This window comes from Pteropus alecto, unplaced genomic scaffold, assembly GCF_000325575.1.
Source record: "Pteropus alecto unplaced genomic scaffold, ASM32557v1 scaffold101, whole genome shotgun sequence".
NCBI classification, from domain to species: Eukaryota; Metazoa; Chordata; class Mammalia; order Chiroptera; family Pteropodidae; genus Pteropus; species Pteropus alecto.
In genome coordinates, this window is record NW_006432945.1 from 6,514,235 (window position 1) to 6,530,144 (window position 15,910).

The 15,910-nt window shown below is 35.9% G+C and overlaps 1 protein-coding gene across 2 annotated transcripts in view; it reads right to left on the bottom strand.

Moving 5' to 3' along the window:
- The window catches only part of HMCN1 (hemicentin 1), a 375,430-nt gene that overhangs the window by 266,014 nt on the left and 93,506 nt on the right, over positions 1–15,910 (bottom strand). For both annotated transcript variants that reach the window (XM_025043935.1, XM_006907734.3), the window contains exons 3-4: positions 11,253–11,411; positions 10,232–10,354 (exon numbers count right to left, since the gene is read on the bottom strand). In XM_025043935.1, coding sequence (XP_024899703.1) covers positions 10,232–10,354; positions 11,253–11,411 — 282 coding nt within the window. The remainder of the gene's footprint in view (positions 1–10,231; positions 10,355–11,252; positions 11,412–15,910) is intronic.

Consider the following 15,910-nt stretch of genomic DNA (forward strand, 5'->3'; position numbering starts at 1 on the left):
ATTTTATTACTTAAATGTATTGCCTAAAATTGTATTAGTTCATTTAAAAAGAGTAAAGTGTTATACATTCCTCATTGATCCACTGACTTTCTCCACTCCAACAGACTATGCCAATTTAGATACCACTACAAAAAATCCTTCATCGTCACATGTCAGTTGGCTTATATAAAGTAAATCTGTGTGATAAATTTCTAATAGCAGTCCCATATCTCTGCATATTTATTTTTCTAAAACTACAGCCTTCAGTTTTGGTTATCCTATTAGGAAAACAACAACAACAAAAAATCCCAACGCAGAGGAGAAAGTACACTCAGTGGCAAAAACAATCTGACAACTGAATGTGTGCATATATAAGGAATACGTCAGCTAATAGACAGGCTATTTCAGAGAAATCAAGAAAGGACCTGAAAGAGCTTCGAAAAGATGACTGAATATGCCACCCCCAAAATATGCCTTTTGGGCATAAGGATTAATTTGAGCTGATTATTTTAAGAAACAGCAGATACAGAGGTAGGCTCTGACAAATCTGCATAATAAATATTACCTTTTTTTCTGGTCATCACAAAACTGGCCTCCCATCATCTGTCTTTCTTTTGTCTTTAGCTGCAGGTGGTATTATTTAAGCCTGAGTTCTAAGCCATCACTGAGAGTTACTCATTTTTCCCTGGGTGTCTCCCACGTACACACGAGTTATACATGTTAACAAACACCCGCTTATCATTCTCTTGCCCATCTATCTTTTGTTACAGAGTTCCCAGCTGAGAACTTAGAAGCGCGATACTTAAGGAAGAAGCAAAATTTAGAAGGTGGAGTTTGGTTTTTGGATAGGGGAGACTTCATCTCTCTCCTAGATTCCGAAATCTGACATTCTGAGATATCAGGTCTATGTGAGTTTCATCCTCACATCCCCACAGCTCATAGCAGACAGCCTTGCTTATGAGCCCATTCTGTAAGTATGTGAAATGTGTTTGACGGTTTTTTTTAGTGAAAATGTCTTCCTTGTTTTTCTTTATTTCAAAAATAATATTCATGATTTAAAAAATAATACTCTTGATTTTAAAAATCAAGAAAACATATAAAAATATTAAAATGACCTATAATTATGTTATCTAGTGAGTACCATCAACATATTTCAGTATGACCTTTCCATTTTCTCTATAAGTATATACACATAAGTAAATAAATTAATGTATTTTCAAAAACTGCAATCTTACCAGATAATTTTAATAAACATTGTCTGAAGTAATAATTTTAATTACTTGTTTTTACTACTTTGTCATTTAAATTTATTTTTTTCATTATTACATTACTGAGATAATTTGTTAATTTAATATACAATGGCCAAATTTTCACAAACAAGTTCACTAATTCCTGAAGACTTTCTTCCTATTTACAGATTTTAATACTCAAATTTTAAAAATGGTAATGTCTTTTTTATAAGTTAAAAATTTTTAAAGGTGATAAAATAACTCAACAATAATATTTTAAATAAATTGTTTCTATTTAAAATTATAATTAAGAATTTTGAAAAAAAAATTTCCTTTCTCTTTATTCATTCACACACTAAAGCTGTTTAAATTATACAGCAAATAACCTTAAAGAACATTTTTCTTCTGGGGCCTGTACTAAGAAAGAGAAAAGCCATTTGTAATTTTTGTCACAAAGCCAAATCATAACCAAAATGTTACAAGGTAGCTCTCAAGAGTAGCTCATATCATCTCTCAAAAGATTTTGCATTTACAACCTTGTTACAGTTGGTTCATTCTAGGAAAGCTTAAGGAAGCCTAGAAACTATATGAAGCATGGATTCTGTTTCCATTTATTTACCCTTGGTCATGAGGAAATTTTTTAAATAAAACTTCCCTTACTTTGACTCTTAACTCTTTCATCTCCTCTTTGCTATGCAGAATAAAGAGAAAAATTAGAATGTCCCTGATGGATCTTTTTATTTATGTTGAACTAAGTGAAAATAAGAATAAATCATGATATATATATTTGGCTTTGACATAGGCCAGGCAACCTAATATTTTTGTGGAATTGGTTGCTACTTCATTAGATAAGCCTACTTGTTCTCAAAGTTGACTGTTGGTTTGTATCATATAGAAACAGTGAAACGAAGGCCTTGAGATTTCTTCTTTCTTTATATATGAAATCCCTTAAATTGCTTTTCAAAAAACAAATTCATATGTTTTCTCCATAGGTACTGGGCTCCTTTTAATTGACATGATTATTTCTGCCAGAGGTACTAATCCAGTCTTTTCTTGTAACTTCAAATTAATATTTATCTACTGTGTATAGTATAAAAGTTATAACTTTTTCATTTGAATAGTAATTATATAATAGGACTCCTGGGTTGGTAATTAAGAAAAGAAAATTAGAAAATTATATAAACTCTTCTATGTCTAGAGATTAATAGCAGCCAATTACCTTGGGCCAGATTATTATATTATCATTATTAAAGAAAAATACTAGCAGAAGGCACCTCTTGATCTGGAGATAAGAAGGTAGTAACCAGATTCTTTATTTTTCCCTCTTTTGTGGGAAGACTGCCCTTTGGTATCCTGAGCATACAATCTCTTGGGTAGATTGACAGTGGCCTAAATATTCAAGAGTCTGGGAAAAAAGAGACTAAGATTCCAAAATGTTTCTTCTCAAGCATCTAAATTAGGTCCTTTTAAAAATTCTTTAGATATATGATCTCGGTTGATTTTCACACACACAAAAAATACTTACTGTATATGTCTCTAATAATTCCTAGATTAGATTATTGAAATGCAATTGCTTTCTTAACAATAGTTTAAAACCTTTACAAAATACAAATACGATATTTTTTGAAACGGGTAAATAACCTTTTAAATGTGTTAGTTCTCTTGTTCTTTCTGAATTCTTATAAGATCAGATATACCATAGGTGTGTGGGGGGTGTGTGTGTGGAGAGAGAGAGGCATACAGACAGACAGACAGACACAGACAGACACAGACAGATACAGAGAGAGACAGAGAGAGAGAACAGACAGACAGACAGACAGACAGAGAGACACAGACAGAGAGAAAGAGAGAGAGAACAGACAGACAGACAGACACAGACAGACACAGATAGAGACAGAGAGACACAGACAGACACAGAGACAGACAGACAGACAGACACAGACAGACACAGACAGACACAGAGACAGAGAGAGACAGAGAGAGACAGAGACAGAGAACTATTATTTGACCATAGATATATGCTTTCTCTAAACAAAAAACTTTAAAGGGAACCTGTAAAATTTAAAGAGATAAAATATGAAAGGAAATATCTAAATTGTTGATGCTCTGTGAAAACGGCTCAGTAGAATTTTATTTGCTTCGACATTGCAGATTTTCTTTAGGTTTTCTTGCATTCCTTTGTGGTTCCCAGTAGGTTTACTCTCTAAGAGGTCATGGTCAGCGACTTCAGTGGTAGGCCATTTGTTTCCATTTTAATTATTTTAATTCAATTATTTTAATTATTTTTCTCTCAATTTAAATCTTTAGTTTCTACAACTCCAGTAAAAATAAAGACCAAGCCCTCTAAATGGGGAGAACAGATCATCTCTTTCAAGCCAGTTCCAGTTTGAATGAATTTTTAAAGACTTTAGGTTGACACTATAACTTTCTGATCGTTAAGATAATTGCAAACTCAGAGTTAGCTGTGCAAGTAATTGGTTGATTCAGTTAAAGCTGATATCTCATAGTCTAAGTTGGTATTTCGTTTCAGCTTCTAATCAAAACAGAGCCAGCTAAGTAAACAAGTTTTTGTCCTGTTGAATGCATATAATCTATTAGCTAACATTTGCCCTGAAATAACATTTCTTTCTTTTCTTTTCAGACATATTATTTTAGTTATTTATACATAAGCTTTTTTCGTATTTCTTATATTTTAGGAGGAAGCTTTAGTTAGTGGTATTCAATCTCTGAATTTTATGGACGTCATACTAAAGGTCACATATCATGATTGTCTTATGAAGGATGCGGACAGCACTTTAATATTGAAACTTCTATTTCATAGGCAGTGAGTTCTGTAGATGGGACTCTTACCACCCTCATAGAATGTACTGCCACAGTTTATAACTAGTGCTTCAAACACTTCCCAGAGCCAATACATGAAACCATGAAATAATAAGGGTTTATCTTTTTAAACAATGCACTCCCCACTCCTCATGTTTCACACTGCAGAGGGCTCTGCTTGACTTGGTATTTTTTTGCCTGAATGAGGTTCTATTGAGAAGAGTCATGGTTTTTTTTTTTCTCTCCACTTGTAAGGAATATTATATAGGTTATACACTTTAAATGTCATTTTGAAAAACTTCACATTCTCAGAGACCAATGAGCAATCAACAATTTTTTTCAACAATAAATTATGTTTTGTTTTTTCTAAGCAAACAGAAACATAAAGCACACATGGCTTCATTTTAACCATATTAGTGACCTATAAAGCACTTCCAGGTGCCTTGAAGTGATAAGGTGACTATGTGACTGGAGCGTTAGTATTCCCATCAGACATTCATGAGGATAGCATGTCATTCCTAGCATAATAATAGAGAAAGAACGCATTCCACTGGAACTAAGGTAAGTGTTCCTTTCTGGAGTGTTTGTGGATATAGAGACAGCCATAATATTTTAAAGTATGAGCTCTGAGCTTTCCACTTCCTTTTCAACATTTAATTAGGTGAATTCAAAGAAGGGATAAGTGGAAACATTTACGCATTATTTTCGCACATTTCCCGTAGCATTCTACAATGTTATAATCGTCTGTGATACATTTTCGAATTTCAGAGGAAACACCCGTTTCTACTTATTTTCAAGGTCAGTAATCAGGTTATGTTTTAAAATAATGTCTGGAGTGAAACTCAGAATAGAGGAAAACAAAATGGCAGACACCTCATTTCGATTAATTGAGTATTAATTGTTCAAAACCCTGGGTTTCAGAGTCTCATCATTAAGCCCATATGCAGAAAACTCTTGGTCCAAATCCTAGTCACAAGTGGCCATTAGCTGAAACAGAAGGAAGAAGCTATGCTGAATTCATATTCCAGCAAAATTTACAGTTTCTCTAAAATCAGTATAAAACCCAATGAAAATGAATACAAAACTAGCAAGAGAAATATACCCAGTAATCTCTAAACTATGAGGCTTTTTATTGCCAAGTTGATGGTATTTTTCATGAATTGGCAGTAAGACCATCAATTCATTTTCCCGAGTTTTAGCTACTTCCTCTGAAATATCTAGTGAATTCAGGTCTCCCTTTCCCACTGGAAATTCCTTAATGGAAAAAAATCAAGTTGTTATTTTCTTAATCTTAGAGTCTCCACTCCTGTTACAGACAGAAGAGAGAAGGATCTGTTGTGCCTTCCTCTGGAAGAACCCAGGATGCTTCTCAGGCCAAATCGCCTCTCCTCCCTTTCGCACAGGGGCACCCAGGGGCTCTGCCTGCTTTCCTTTCCTCTCAGGAACTGCGACTACACATGCCGACTCCAGGGCACCTTGCAAGGGAGTAAGATTTATCTTCCTCAGTGCTTCCTAAAGAATCTCTATTATAGGTTACTATGTTATTATTAGCTTTAGTGTTTTAATGGTCATTAATATGGTTAAATGGAGCCATGTATACGGTTTCCATTTGTTTAGAAAAAAAAAACATACTTCATTTATCATTTAAAAAATATTTATTGTTCATTGGCCTGTAAGGATTAAAGGAATGAATTCAGCAGAGTGCCTGGAATATAATAGCTACTCTATAAGGGTTACCTATATTATTATGATTATTGTTGATGTTATTTTTATTCTCGAAATAAGCGATTAAACCCTTTACTTTTTAAATGGTTTTATTGTGGTGTGAAAATAAGAAAAAATGACAAATACAGGTAAATGTAAAAATTTGAGAATCATACAAAAATCTTTGTAGTTCTGAGTCCATTTTCCCTTAGATATTTATTTCTAAGGTGGGGGATGGCAGACGTGTACCGAAATACCACTCTCCTCCTGAGCTCTCCACAGGACAGGGCACCCCCAGGACCTACAATCACAGCAAAGCCATAGGTGTCTCCTTTGGCAAATGAGCCGTTCCTGTCTTAAGAACCTCCAGGTGGGGTAATTTCCAGTCTTCTGGTACTCCATTCTACTTACTATATGTATTTCTTAATCTATTCAATCTTCACAACAGTCCTACGAGTTAATTAATATGCCCGTTTTCACTTGAGGAAACAGTCTCCGAGAAGAGATATAAAGTTACATAAAGTTGTTCAACTAGCTAACGACGAAGAGAGCATTCAAATCCAGGTCTCCCTGACTCTAAAGCCCCAGAGTTTCCCATGATAGCACGCTATCTTTGGCCATCTTATCACAGACGAACACTAAACACATATTTCTTTGTCTTAGAGAGAATTCTAAAAATGCTGCTGGAATATATGGACTAGCATGTATCACAAAAGAAACAAGCAGGTAGTAATTACTGATGTTCTAAACACAACAACCTATCATTCTTATCCTCATTTTACAGATGAGGAAACTGAGACAGAAAGCTATGTAACTTGTCTAAGATCACATGGCTATGGAATAGGCCATGGTCCCAGAGTCTGGGGTCTTAACTACTACACAGTATCGCTGGTGTTGGGTATTTTCATTTTGTCTCCCCAGATCTGTTCTCTGTCCTTCTCCATCAGACTCTGGGCCCTGCGATGCTGATTTTTTTGGGATGCCTCAATGGGGCTCCTTGGTCGCCCACTTTCTCTTTAGATTGGAGGAAATGGAAGGCACCACAAAATAAGAAGAGATGAAGAATTGTGCAGCTAATAATGGATCTCTGTGTTAGCTTCTTTGACACAAAAGCATAGCAACTTTGAGATTTCAAACTTGGACTTTTCTTATACCAAAAGAAGCATTAATTAGAACCATTGACAATCACCCAGTTTATAAAGAAAAGGAGGAGTAAGACTATTTAATTCCATTTTCATCTTCAAAGGTGAATTGTTTGAGCACATCTTTGAGATATGCCTTAACTTGTGTCTCCAAAATGTAACACTATACAATGATTTACAGACTACTGATGCATGGGTAACTAATTTCTTCACTTTGGTTTCCCTTTTATGTTAAATAAAGATGAAAGATACCTAGATTTTCTACTTCATTGTTACTTTAAAAAAGAACAGGAAGAAAGAAAAAAAACTTCAAGTTAGTTAAGAGAATGTTGAGACAAAACATACCTCAGTTGAGACAAAACTGATGATCTAGATTAATAGGGTAAAGCATAATACTCTACAGAAACTTTAGAAACAACAGAAGAAAAATTGCTCTTGAGTAAAATGAAAAGACTCCGTATGTGTGTGGCTTCCCTGCGGGTCTTGTGTCTCTTAAATGTACAGATGTCGCTGTAGCATCCAGTTTCCCCAGAGTTTATAGCATTGAAATAAGAGGAGAATTCGGAACAATGAGAAAGGAACAATGGCTAAGTTATATAAAAAAAAAAATTTGTGATTCCAACTTTAACATCGTAACTTTGCTTTTTGTTTGCAGAATCTTCCACCATGGTCACTTTCTCTGAGTGACGTATTGGCTTACACAGTTGCAGCAGCCCCTTCACAATAGCTTCTTCTCACTTATACACAAGAAAAAGGACACTCCAACCTCTTCTGAGACTCTCCCTTTTCAAGATCATTTCTCAGCAACGACTACCCATCTGGTGTCTAAGAAACATAGGGACCCCCATTTCCCCATTTTGAAAACAAAATAACAACATTACAAGGATTATAATAATACCAGTTAACACTTATTTGGCACTTACCTTGCACAAGACTTTCTGTTGAACATTTTACACACATTATCTCATAAGAACTTTCTGAAATGGATAACTCTATTATCCCCATTTACAAACATGAAAACTAGGGCTTATAGAGACCATATCACAAAAATATATAGAATTGTTATCAGTTAGGATGCATTTATCTTTAGGTAGCTGAATACTCAACTCTAACTGGCTTAAGCAAAAAGATCATGTCCTTAACTCTGTAGGCTGAGTAGTAGGGTAGGTTTGAGTGTTGACCTAGTCCAAAGGTTTTGGATTTTCTTCATTCCCACTTGCATTCATTTCATCTCAGACTTGTATAAAGATGCCTGCATCAGGTCTGGGATTCATGTCCATGCAGGACAATGACCTTTCCAGAACCAACTGACGAAAGGGTTAGGATTACTGTGATTGACAGATGAATTAAGGCCTATCTCTGTTCGCCTCAAACTCCAGTTTATAAAAATGGACAATTTTAGCAATACTTCTCTCTAGTCCTATTCTGCCTAAGCGTAAATTTAAAGATCAGAATATCCGTTGGTGATCTGAGAGAGAAACACTATTAACAAACTAGTGATTTAAATTTGTTATGTATTTATAAAATTTTCTGATATACACCATATTTTGGTTAATTACTGTTCTTAAAAATCATTTGGTAACTTTCAGAATTGTAAAAAATTATTAGGTATACAAAATCTACATGTGATGCCATGTATTTAATAAAGTGTGTACCTCCGTAGGGCTCATTGTGTCCGTTTAAGGCAACAGTGTTTTCAATTTTGTGTGAGTCAATGTCCCTGGATACACGAATATAAATGGAGTTACACTCACAGGACATACTGTGCTATTTTCTAGCTCTGAGACCTAACTCTTACTAAAGTCTATGGTTCTCCTTAAAAGTTTCACCCAATTTGTATCGGGAATCGCCATATTGTGCCTGACTGCTCACAAACAGATTCAAACAACGGCTCTTTCAAATGCTCTGGGTGCTGGCCATGTCTCTTTGCCTCTTCTCTTTTCTAGTACTTTCTCCTGGGAACCACTGTGTCCACAAGACACGGCATCCTCTGCTGGCACCAACACCCCATCTGGCTGTACTGAACACCACTGCCACTTCCAACTAAAGAGGCTCACAACACGCTAAGGGTGGCGTCCTCACTCATGCAAGAGAGAATGACACTCTTCCTCACGTATGCCCTGCTTCGTGCTGATAATTTTGACTGTACCCCAAGGCCTTACACAACTCCAGATTAAAAACGTCAACCAGCGGCCTCTCCCTCGTGAGGGTCAAGCACAGTCTGTGGGATGAGACAGGAAACCCAGTTCCTGAGAGAGTCCTGCACTCTTCCCCAACTCTTTTCTTCCCAGGCTCCCAAATTCTCATGCAAATGTTTATACAAATAACTGCTCAGGGCTTCCCCCTGTAGTTGTCACATCCTGCCCAGGCATTTCTCAATGGCTACAATGGACACAATAGGGACTCAAGCCATAACCCTCTCTACAGCTGTTTCCTCTAAGAAGAAAAAATTTTAGACTAAAGTAACCTTCCAGACTGATACATCTTCTTGATAAAAAATACTTTTGCTCGATTGTTTATTCTAGAATTTGCAACGTCCTCTTGGTTGCACCATGATGTAATAAGAACTCTTGAGCTGTGAGGACTCCTGAACCATTTCATTCAAGACACAAAGGAATCTATCATTAAATCGACATGGTGTGTATAGATACAGTGACCACATCAATGAAATGTGAATTATGCCTACTTAAAATTTTATGTTTGTACCGGTATGTTTCTAGAAACTAAAGTGGGAGCCAAATAAATAGATTAAAATAAAAATACAATTTTATTATCACGAGTGAGGCTAAGGCAAGGTAACAAAAAGAGAAAAAAAGAATCATGACAATTAGACATACCTCTAACACTTTTAGAAAATATCAAGATTTTTGGGGTATACGAGTTAAATATTTTATCATCTTAAAAGTTTTAGATAACTATGCAGTTATTTACAGTTTTTTTACTATTAACCTTGGAGATCAAACTTTAGACTTTTACTCAATAAATTTCCCATGTTCTAATTTAGTTAACAGTCAAGCCTCCTTTTACCAGTTTCAAAAGCTATGCATCAGAAATATATATTGATCTTACTAAACATCAAGAACTCAAAAATTGTTCAAGTCCCACTAAATAAATATAAATACTTTTATGCTTAAATCTAAATAATTTGTCAATATAGCATAACACAATCTAGAAATTAATATTAGGTAAATCTATGCTTCTCCACATTAGTTCAACGCCTTTATTGACCTGTGACCTAAGGGCAAAAAAAAATTTTGTTCAAATTGTTTTTGATGTCAAATCTGTCACAATTATATTGGCCTAACCAATTTTGGTAAAATAGCTAGTAATAAAGTAGACCCACTTTATTAAACTGACCTCATTAACTTGTTTTTTGTCCAGGTGGAACACTTGACCGGAACTGGTAGAGGCTATTTCTTCATAGACTTTATAGCCAATATGGCTCCTGTCATCACAATCTCCAGTGAGCACAAATACCACCTGTGATTTTTCAAAAAGAAGACATTTTAAAGGGTTTTCGGAAATCAATATCCATTTATTGAGCATCTCTTATGTGTTAACATACTACGAGGCAAGTAGAACATACATATGTTTATAATAGCTAAATATCATATATGTACTCCCCCCTATATCCTCTTAACAGGTGGAGGCTTTTTTGTCATCTTTGAGTCCAAGCTTGGGCATGTGACTTGCTTAGGTTAGGAGCATAAGGCAAAAGGGACATCCTATCAGTTTTGAGACTATACTCAAGGCCTTGTGTATTTCCTCTGGATCTCTAGCATTTCTGCTTGTCCGTGAGAAGAGCACGCCTAGATTAGCCCAATGGTGAGGCAGAGCCATGTCACCCCAGAGACGGGCCTGCGTAAGCCAAACACGAACTGAGCCCAGACATGCAAGAGAGCCAGCCTAGCCTGGCACAGAGGAGCCCTGCAAACATGTGAGAAGTAAATGCTGTGGTTTTAAGCTATGGGGAGTTAGAAAGCTTGATATGTTGCAATAGCGAACTGATACAATGAGTAACTCTGACAAAATTCTATATAGGGGGTGATATTTTAAATACAGGCCCTTCTTATTAGGTCTATGTTTCGGTCAGTTATAAGGACATAATGGTAACAAGCACCTTAATTAAGCCCCGGTCGTTTCTTCTCCACATTAAAAAACAAGGCATTCATATTCTGCGTACAAACATCACATACCCATTTAATATGTTTAAATCAAATGACACATACATATTGGACTACACATACATGGATAAACAGTTGTAATTACTGACATTTGCCACGCATAGTATAGTCAAAGAGGAGAGGCATCCTCTCACAGGCTGTATTCCTTACAGCTGTATTCAGATGCAGAATTTGGGGGGTTGATTCCTACTCACTTGTGACTGTTTCTGTTGGATAAGCTGCAGCACCTCATGAGTTAGCCGATAATCCTTGGACCGTGCATCAGTGAAAACATAAATGAAAGAACCAGGAAGAGAAATTTCCAAGGCAATTTTTATAGCTCCAATACTCATTTCTGGACAATCGCCACCACCCTGTTGAGAAGCAGAGAGAGATGAATGTAATTATTTCATCAGCAGAAAAGAAAGGGATATTTTAGTTACGAAAGGTTGCTTTAGGAGTTCTAGAAGTGAGCAAAGGCTCTCACTTTTATGTTCTGTCACTTTGCCACTGAGGAGATTGAAAAGATATAAAGTGATGTGAAGATGGAAAAATCAGTACTTAGGAATAAATTATAAATTCACCCCAAACACGCAAAATAGAAATCGTTATATACATTTCAGTTAATTAAATGTTGATTTAGTCTCGCATCTTCTCACATGCCTATCTCGGACATCTCCTCTTTTCTTACCTCTTCTTCCTCTTATTTGATGACCTTGCTTCTATTGTACTAAGAAAATGGAAGCGATCAGAAGAGAACTGTCACCGTACCTTCGTACCTGCCTGCAACAGGAGCCACATGCTCTGCTTTCAGAGTGAAGGACTCGTTTGTGCTCATAGCTAAGGCTAACTACTCACCTGTGCCTAGTCAAGGACACGGCTCCTGCAGCTGTCCCTCCTCTCTATGCCATCACCAAGCCTTCCCTCTTTACTGGATCATTCCCATCAGCAGACAAACTTACGGGTATAGCTCCATATCCCAAGTTTTTGCTCAAATGTCACCTATCAAAGAAGCCTTCATGACCATCTTAGATAAAATATACCTTCTGTGTCACTGTTTTCACTCTGCTTCATTTTCTCCTACTAACACATGATCTCTGAGTTTTATTTTTTACTCGAATAGGCTCAATCTATTTTTCTAAACAAAAATAATCTTCACCCTAAGAGGAAGTCTTGTCACATTTATTGCCCTCAAAAAGATGGATTTATAGATGAAACTGTAAGACGTATTTACAGTTTTATGTATTATATTTTAAATTTCGGATATCTTGCTTATGGTTCCATGTCATCGGTGTTCTTCAAAATCATAGCTTTTAGTGATTGCATAATATTCCATTACATCTACATTCCATAATTCAGTCAACCATTTCTCTACTGTTGAACATTAGTGCTTTTACAAATTCTCCTCTATTGTAAATATATAAATACAAACCTATTATCTATTTCACATATATTATATACATTTATATATATTTATTCAAAAAATAAATATATATATCTCATGTCTGAGTATTTCCTTAGCATAAAAGCTAATAACTACAGGGCCAAGGGAATGGACTTTCAACCAATCTGCTCTGAGCAATTAATAACTGTTTTTGTTAGGGTTTAGACAGACAAAAATGAGTAAGCTAAGGCACCTTGTCTTTAAGAAGCTTATACTCTAGAAAAGAATCAAATAAAAAGCAAGGCAGCTTGGAGTCTAGGGGGTCTTGTGGTCCCATAGTCCACCAGAATTCAGTAAGTAATTACTCCATGAAAGGGATAAAGTTTTATCTTGAATCTTTGGGTAGTCTATTCTATTCTATCTTCAAAATACTGGCTTTCTCCAGGCTCCAAACAGCCTCAGATTCTGATATAGATAACTTAAGCCCATAGATCTAATTGGGGTCATAAAAACCAAGCATTAGAATTGTTTATACTGTGGCCTAGATGAACTGGAGACTCTTTTCTTGCATTGGATCCCACGCAAAACTTGCAGCCTTTGAGTATTATTTGTTAGGTGAGTTGGAATAGAGTACCAACTGTTATAAAATGCTTCTAAAATTGACACTCATTAAATATTGTCACTCATTAAAAACTGTAGTAACCTGATCCTCGCTTTTGAGACAATATCAGCTATAGACTTCCAGAAATTTTACTGAGTGAGCAGTCTCTTCTATTTTTGCAGGGCTGATCTCCTATTCTCTATCATGTGCATTTTCATGGTATATAGTGTAACAAATAATACTGTCCTCAAAACCTTATGCACTTATATCCTCAGATTACATATCTCCCACATTCCAATTTTACATTTTAAACTGCTTGTTAAACACCTACTCTTAGGTGTTTTACGAGTCTCTACAATCCAATGGATCTAAAATAGAACTCATTATATTCTTCCTCAACCATGCCTTCCTTGTTTTTGTTAATGGTACTATCTGCCTACATATTCAGGTTCAAAACCTGGTCATCTTTGACTCCTCCCTTTTCCTTCACCTAATCAGTGGTCAAACCATATTCCTTCTACTTCCTTCATGAATCTGTCCCCTCCCTTCCTCTTTATTTCCTGTAATTCACTCTTCTTAACGTTAATTGTATTACCAGCATAGCTTCCTATCTAATCTGCTCTTCCTACTACCTAACTTTATGTAAAGAGCTGTCTGTATCACATTCCTACTTAAAATCTTTCACTAAGTATTTGTGTTGAATCAAATTATCCTTCTAGCTTTCTATCTATATCCTGCTGCTCCCTCTTCACAGGTTGCTTCCTTTAAGCTGAGACTAATTCCTGTTCTTTGAATATGCCCCTTGCTTCACACCTCAACAACTTTAGGACTTTCATTCAAATGATCTTTCTACTGCTCCATCTCTACCATCAAACACTCTCACCTCTTTGTGCATGTCTAAATTCTCCCATTTTCTAGAAGTTCTTTGATAGCAGAAACTGTGTTTTGCTGAGTTCTTCAGTATTCAATTCACTGCATTTCTGGCATATAGAAATCGCTGAGTAAATATCTGTCAAATTGAACTATTTTCCTTCCAAGGTTGAGATAATATGGCTTCCTCTTTTAAAAACTTTGCCTTTTCTTCCAGTCATATGTACTTCCTTACTTTTCAGATGTATTCTAATACGCTTTCCTCTTTAATGATGCAACATATTTTCCTCTGCCTAATAGCTATTTGAAGGGATTATCAGGTGAAACAAATGCCCTTGAATGAGCATTTGTGTGCTAGGAAAGTGGGAAACAGCTACTGGGCACATTATTAACTTGAGTATGTTAGATAGGAATAATTTTTTTTTTTACAATTCAACCTTTATTTTTATTTTTATTTTTAAAATTAAGTTTATTGGGGTAACACTGGTTAATACGATTATATAATTTTCAAGTGTACATTATAATTTGACATCTATATATTCTATTGTGTGTTTACTACCCAAAGTCCAGTTTCCTTCAGCTACCATATATTTGATCCCCTTTATCCACTTTACCCTCCCCCTACCCCGCTATATTTGACACCCTTTACCCCATCTAACCCCACCCCAACCCCTACCCACCAGTAACCACTAGTCCATTGTACACGTCCATGAGTTTCTCTTTATTTGTCCTGTTCGTTTGTTGCTTTTAGGTTTATATCCCACATGTAAGTGATATCATGGGATTTTCAACTTTTTCTGTCTGGCTTATTTCACTTAGCATGATTATCTCAAGGTCCATCCATGTTGTCGCAAATGGCAGTATTTCATCTCTTCTTATGGCCGAATAATATTCCAGGTCACTGTGAATAATGCTGTTATGAACATCAGGGTGCAAATATCTTTTGGGATATGGGTTTTCAAGTCTTTGGGGTAAATATTCAGTAGAGGGATTGCTGGATCATATGGTAAATAAATTCTTAGTTTTTTGAGGAACCTCCATAATGTTTTCCATAGTGGCTGTACCAATTTGCAGTCCCACCAGCAGTGTATGAGGGTTCCTTTTTCTCCACATCTTCTCCAACATTTGTTATTATTTGTTCTGTTGATTATAGCTATTCTAACAGATGTGAGATGGTATCTCATGGTGGTTTTGATGTGCATTTCCCTAATAGCTATATTTTGAACATTAGGCCCTTATCGGAGGCGTTGCTTGCAAATATATTTTCCCATTCAGATGGTTGTCTCTTTACCTTATTGATGGTTTCTTTTGCTGAGCAGAAGCTTTTTAGTTTGATGTAGTCCCATTCATTTATTTTAGCTTTTACTTCCCTTGCCTTTGAGTTTAAATTCATAAACTCCTCTTTAAGTCCAAGGTCCTTGAGTTTAGTTCCTATGTTTTCTTCTATGCATTTTAAAATTTCAGGTCTTATATTCAGGTCCTTTATCCCTTTTGAGTTAATTTTGGTGTGTGGTAGATAGGAATAATTTTTGCTTGCAGACAACTTGGCATACCTGTTATAAATACTCTGGAATGCTAAGCTCAAAAAATTTATAGGCTTCTATTGTATCTTCAGAAGCTTAAACAAAAAAAACATTCCTCAACTGTACTAGACATTGTGTACCTGAGTGTAAATCACAATGTAATTTATCTATTCCACAAACGTTTGTTGAATGGCCAGCTATACAATACAGGTCCCTGGTGGTACAGCTCTAAGGAGAGATTAATTCCCTCTTGCTAATTGTCACCTAGGATCAAGGGGCTAGGAGAAATCTTTTGTCTATGGGCCAAAAATCAGAACAGCTATGATATCTCCAGAGATATATGCTAGGAATGGCAGGAATGATAAACCTTGTCCAGTTACTGAGTGAGGGACAGTCTCTGAGCCAATTGACCTGTGTTCAAGTGTACCGTAAGAGGACCCAGGGATGGATGTCTCAGTTTATCCCTAAACATTAACCCAGAATAGACTCTAGAGA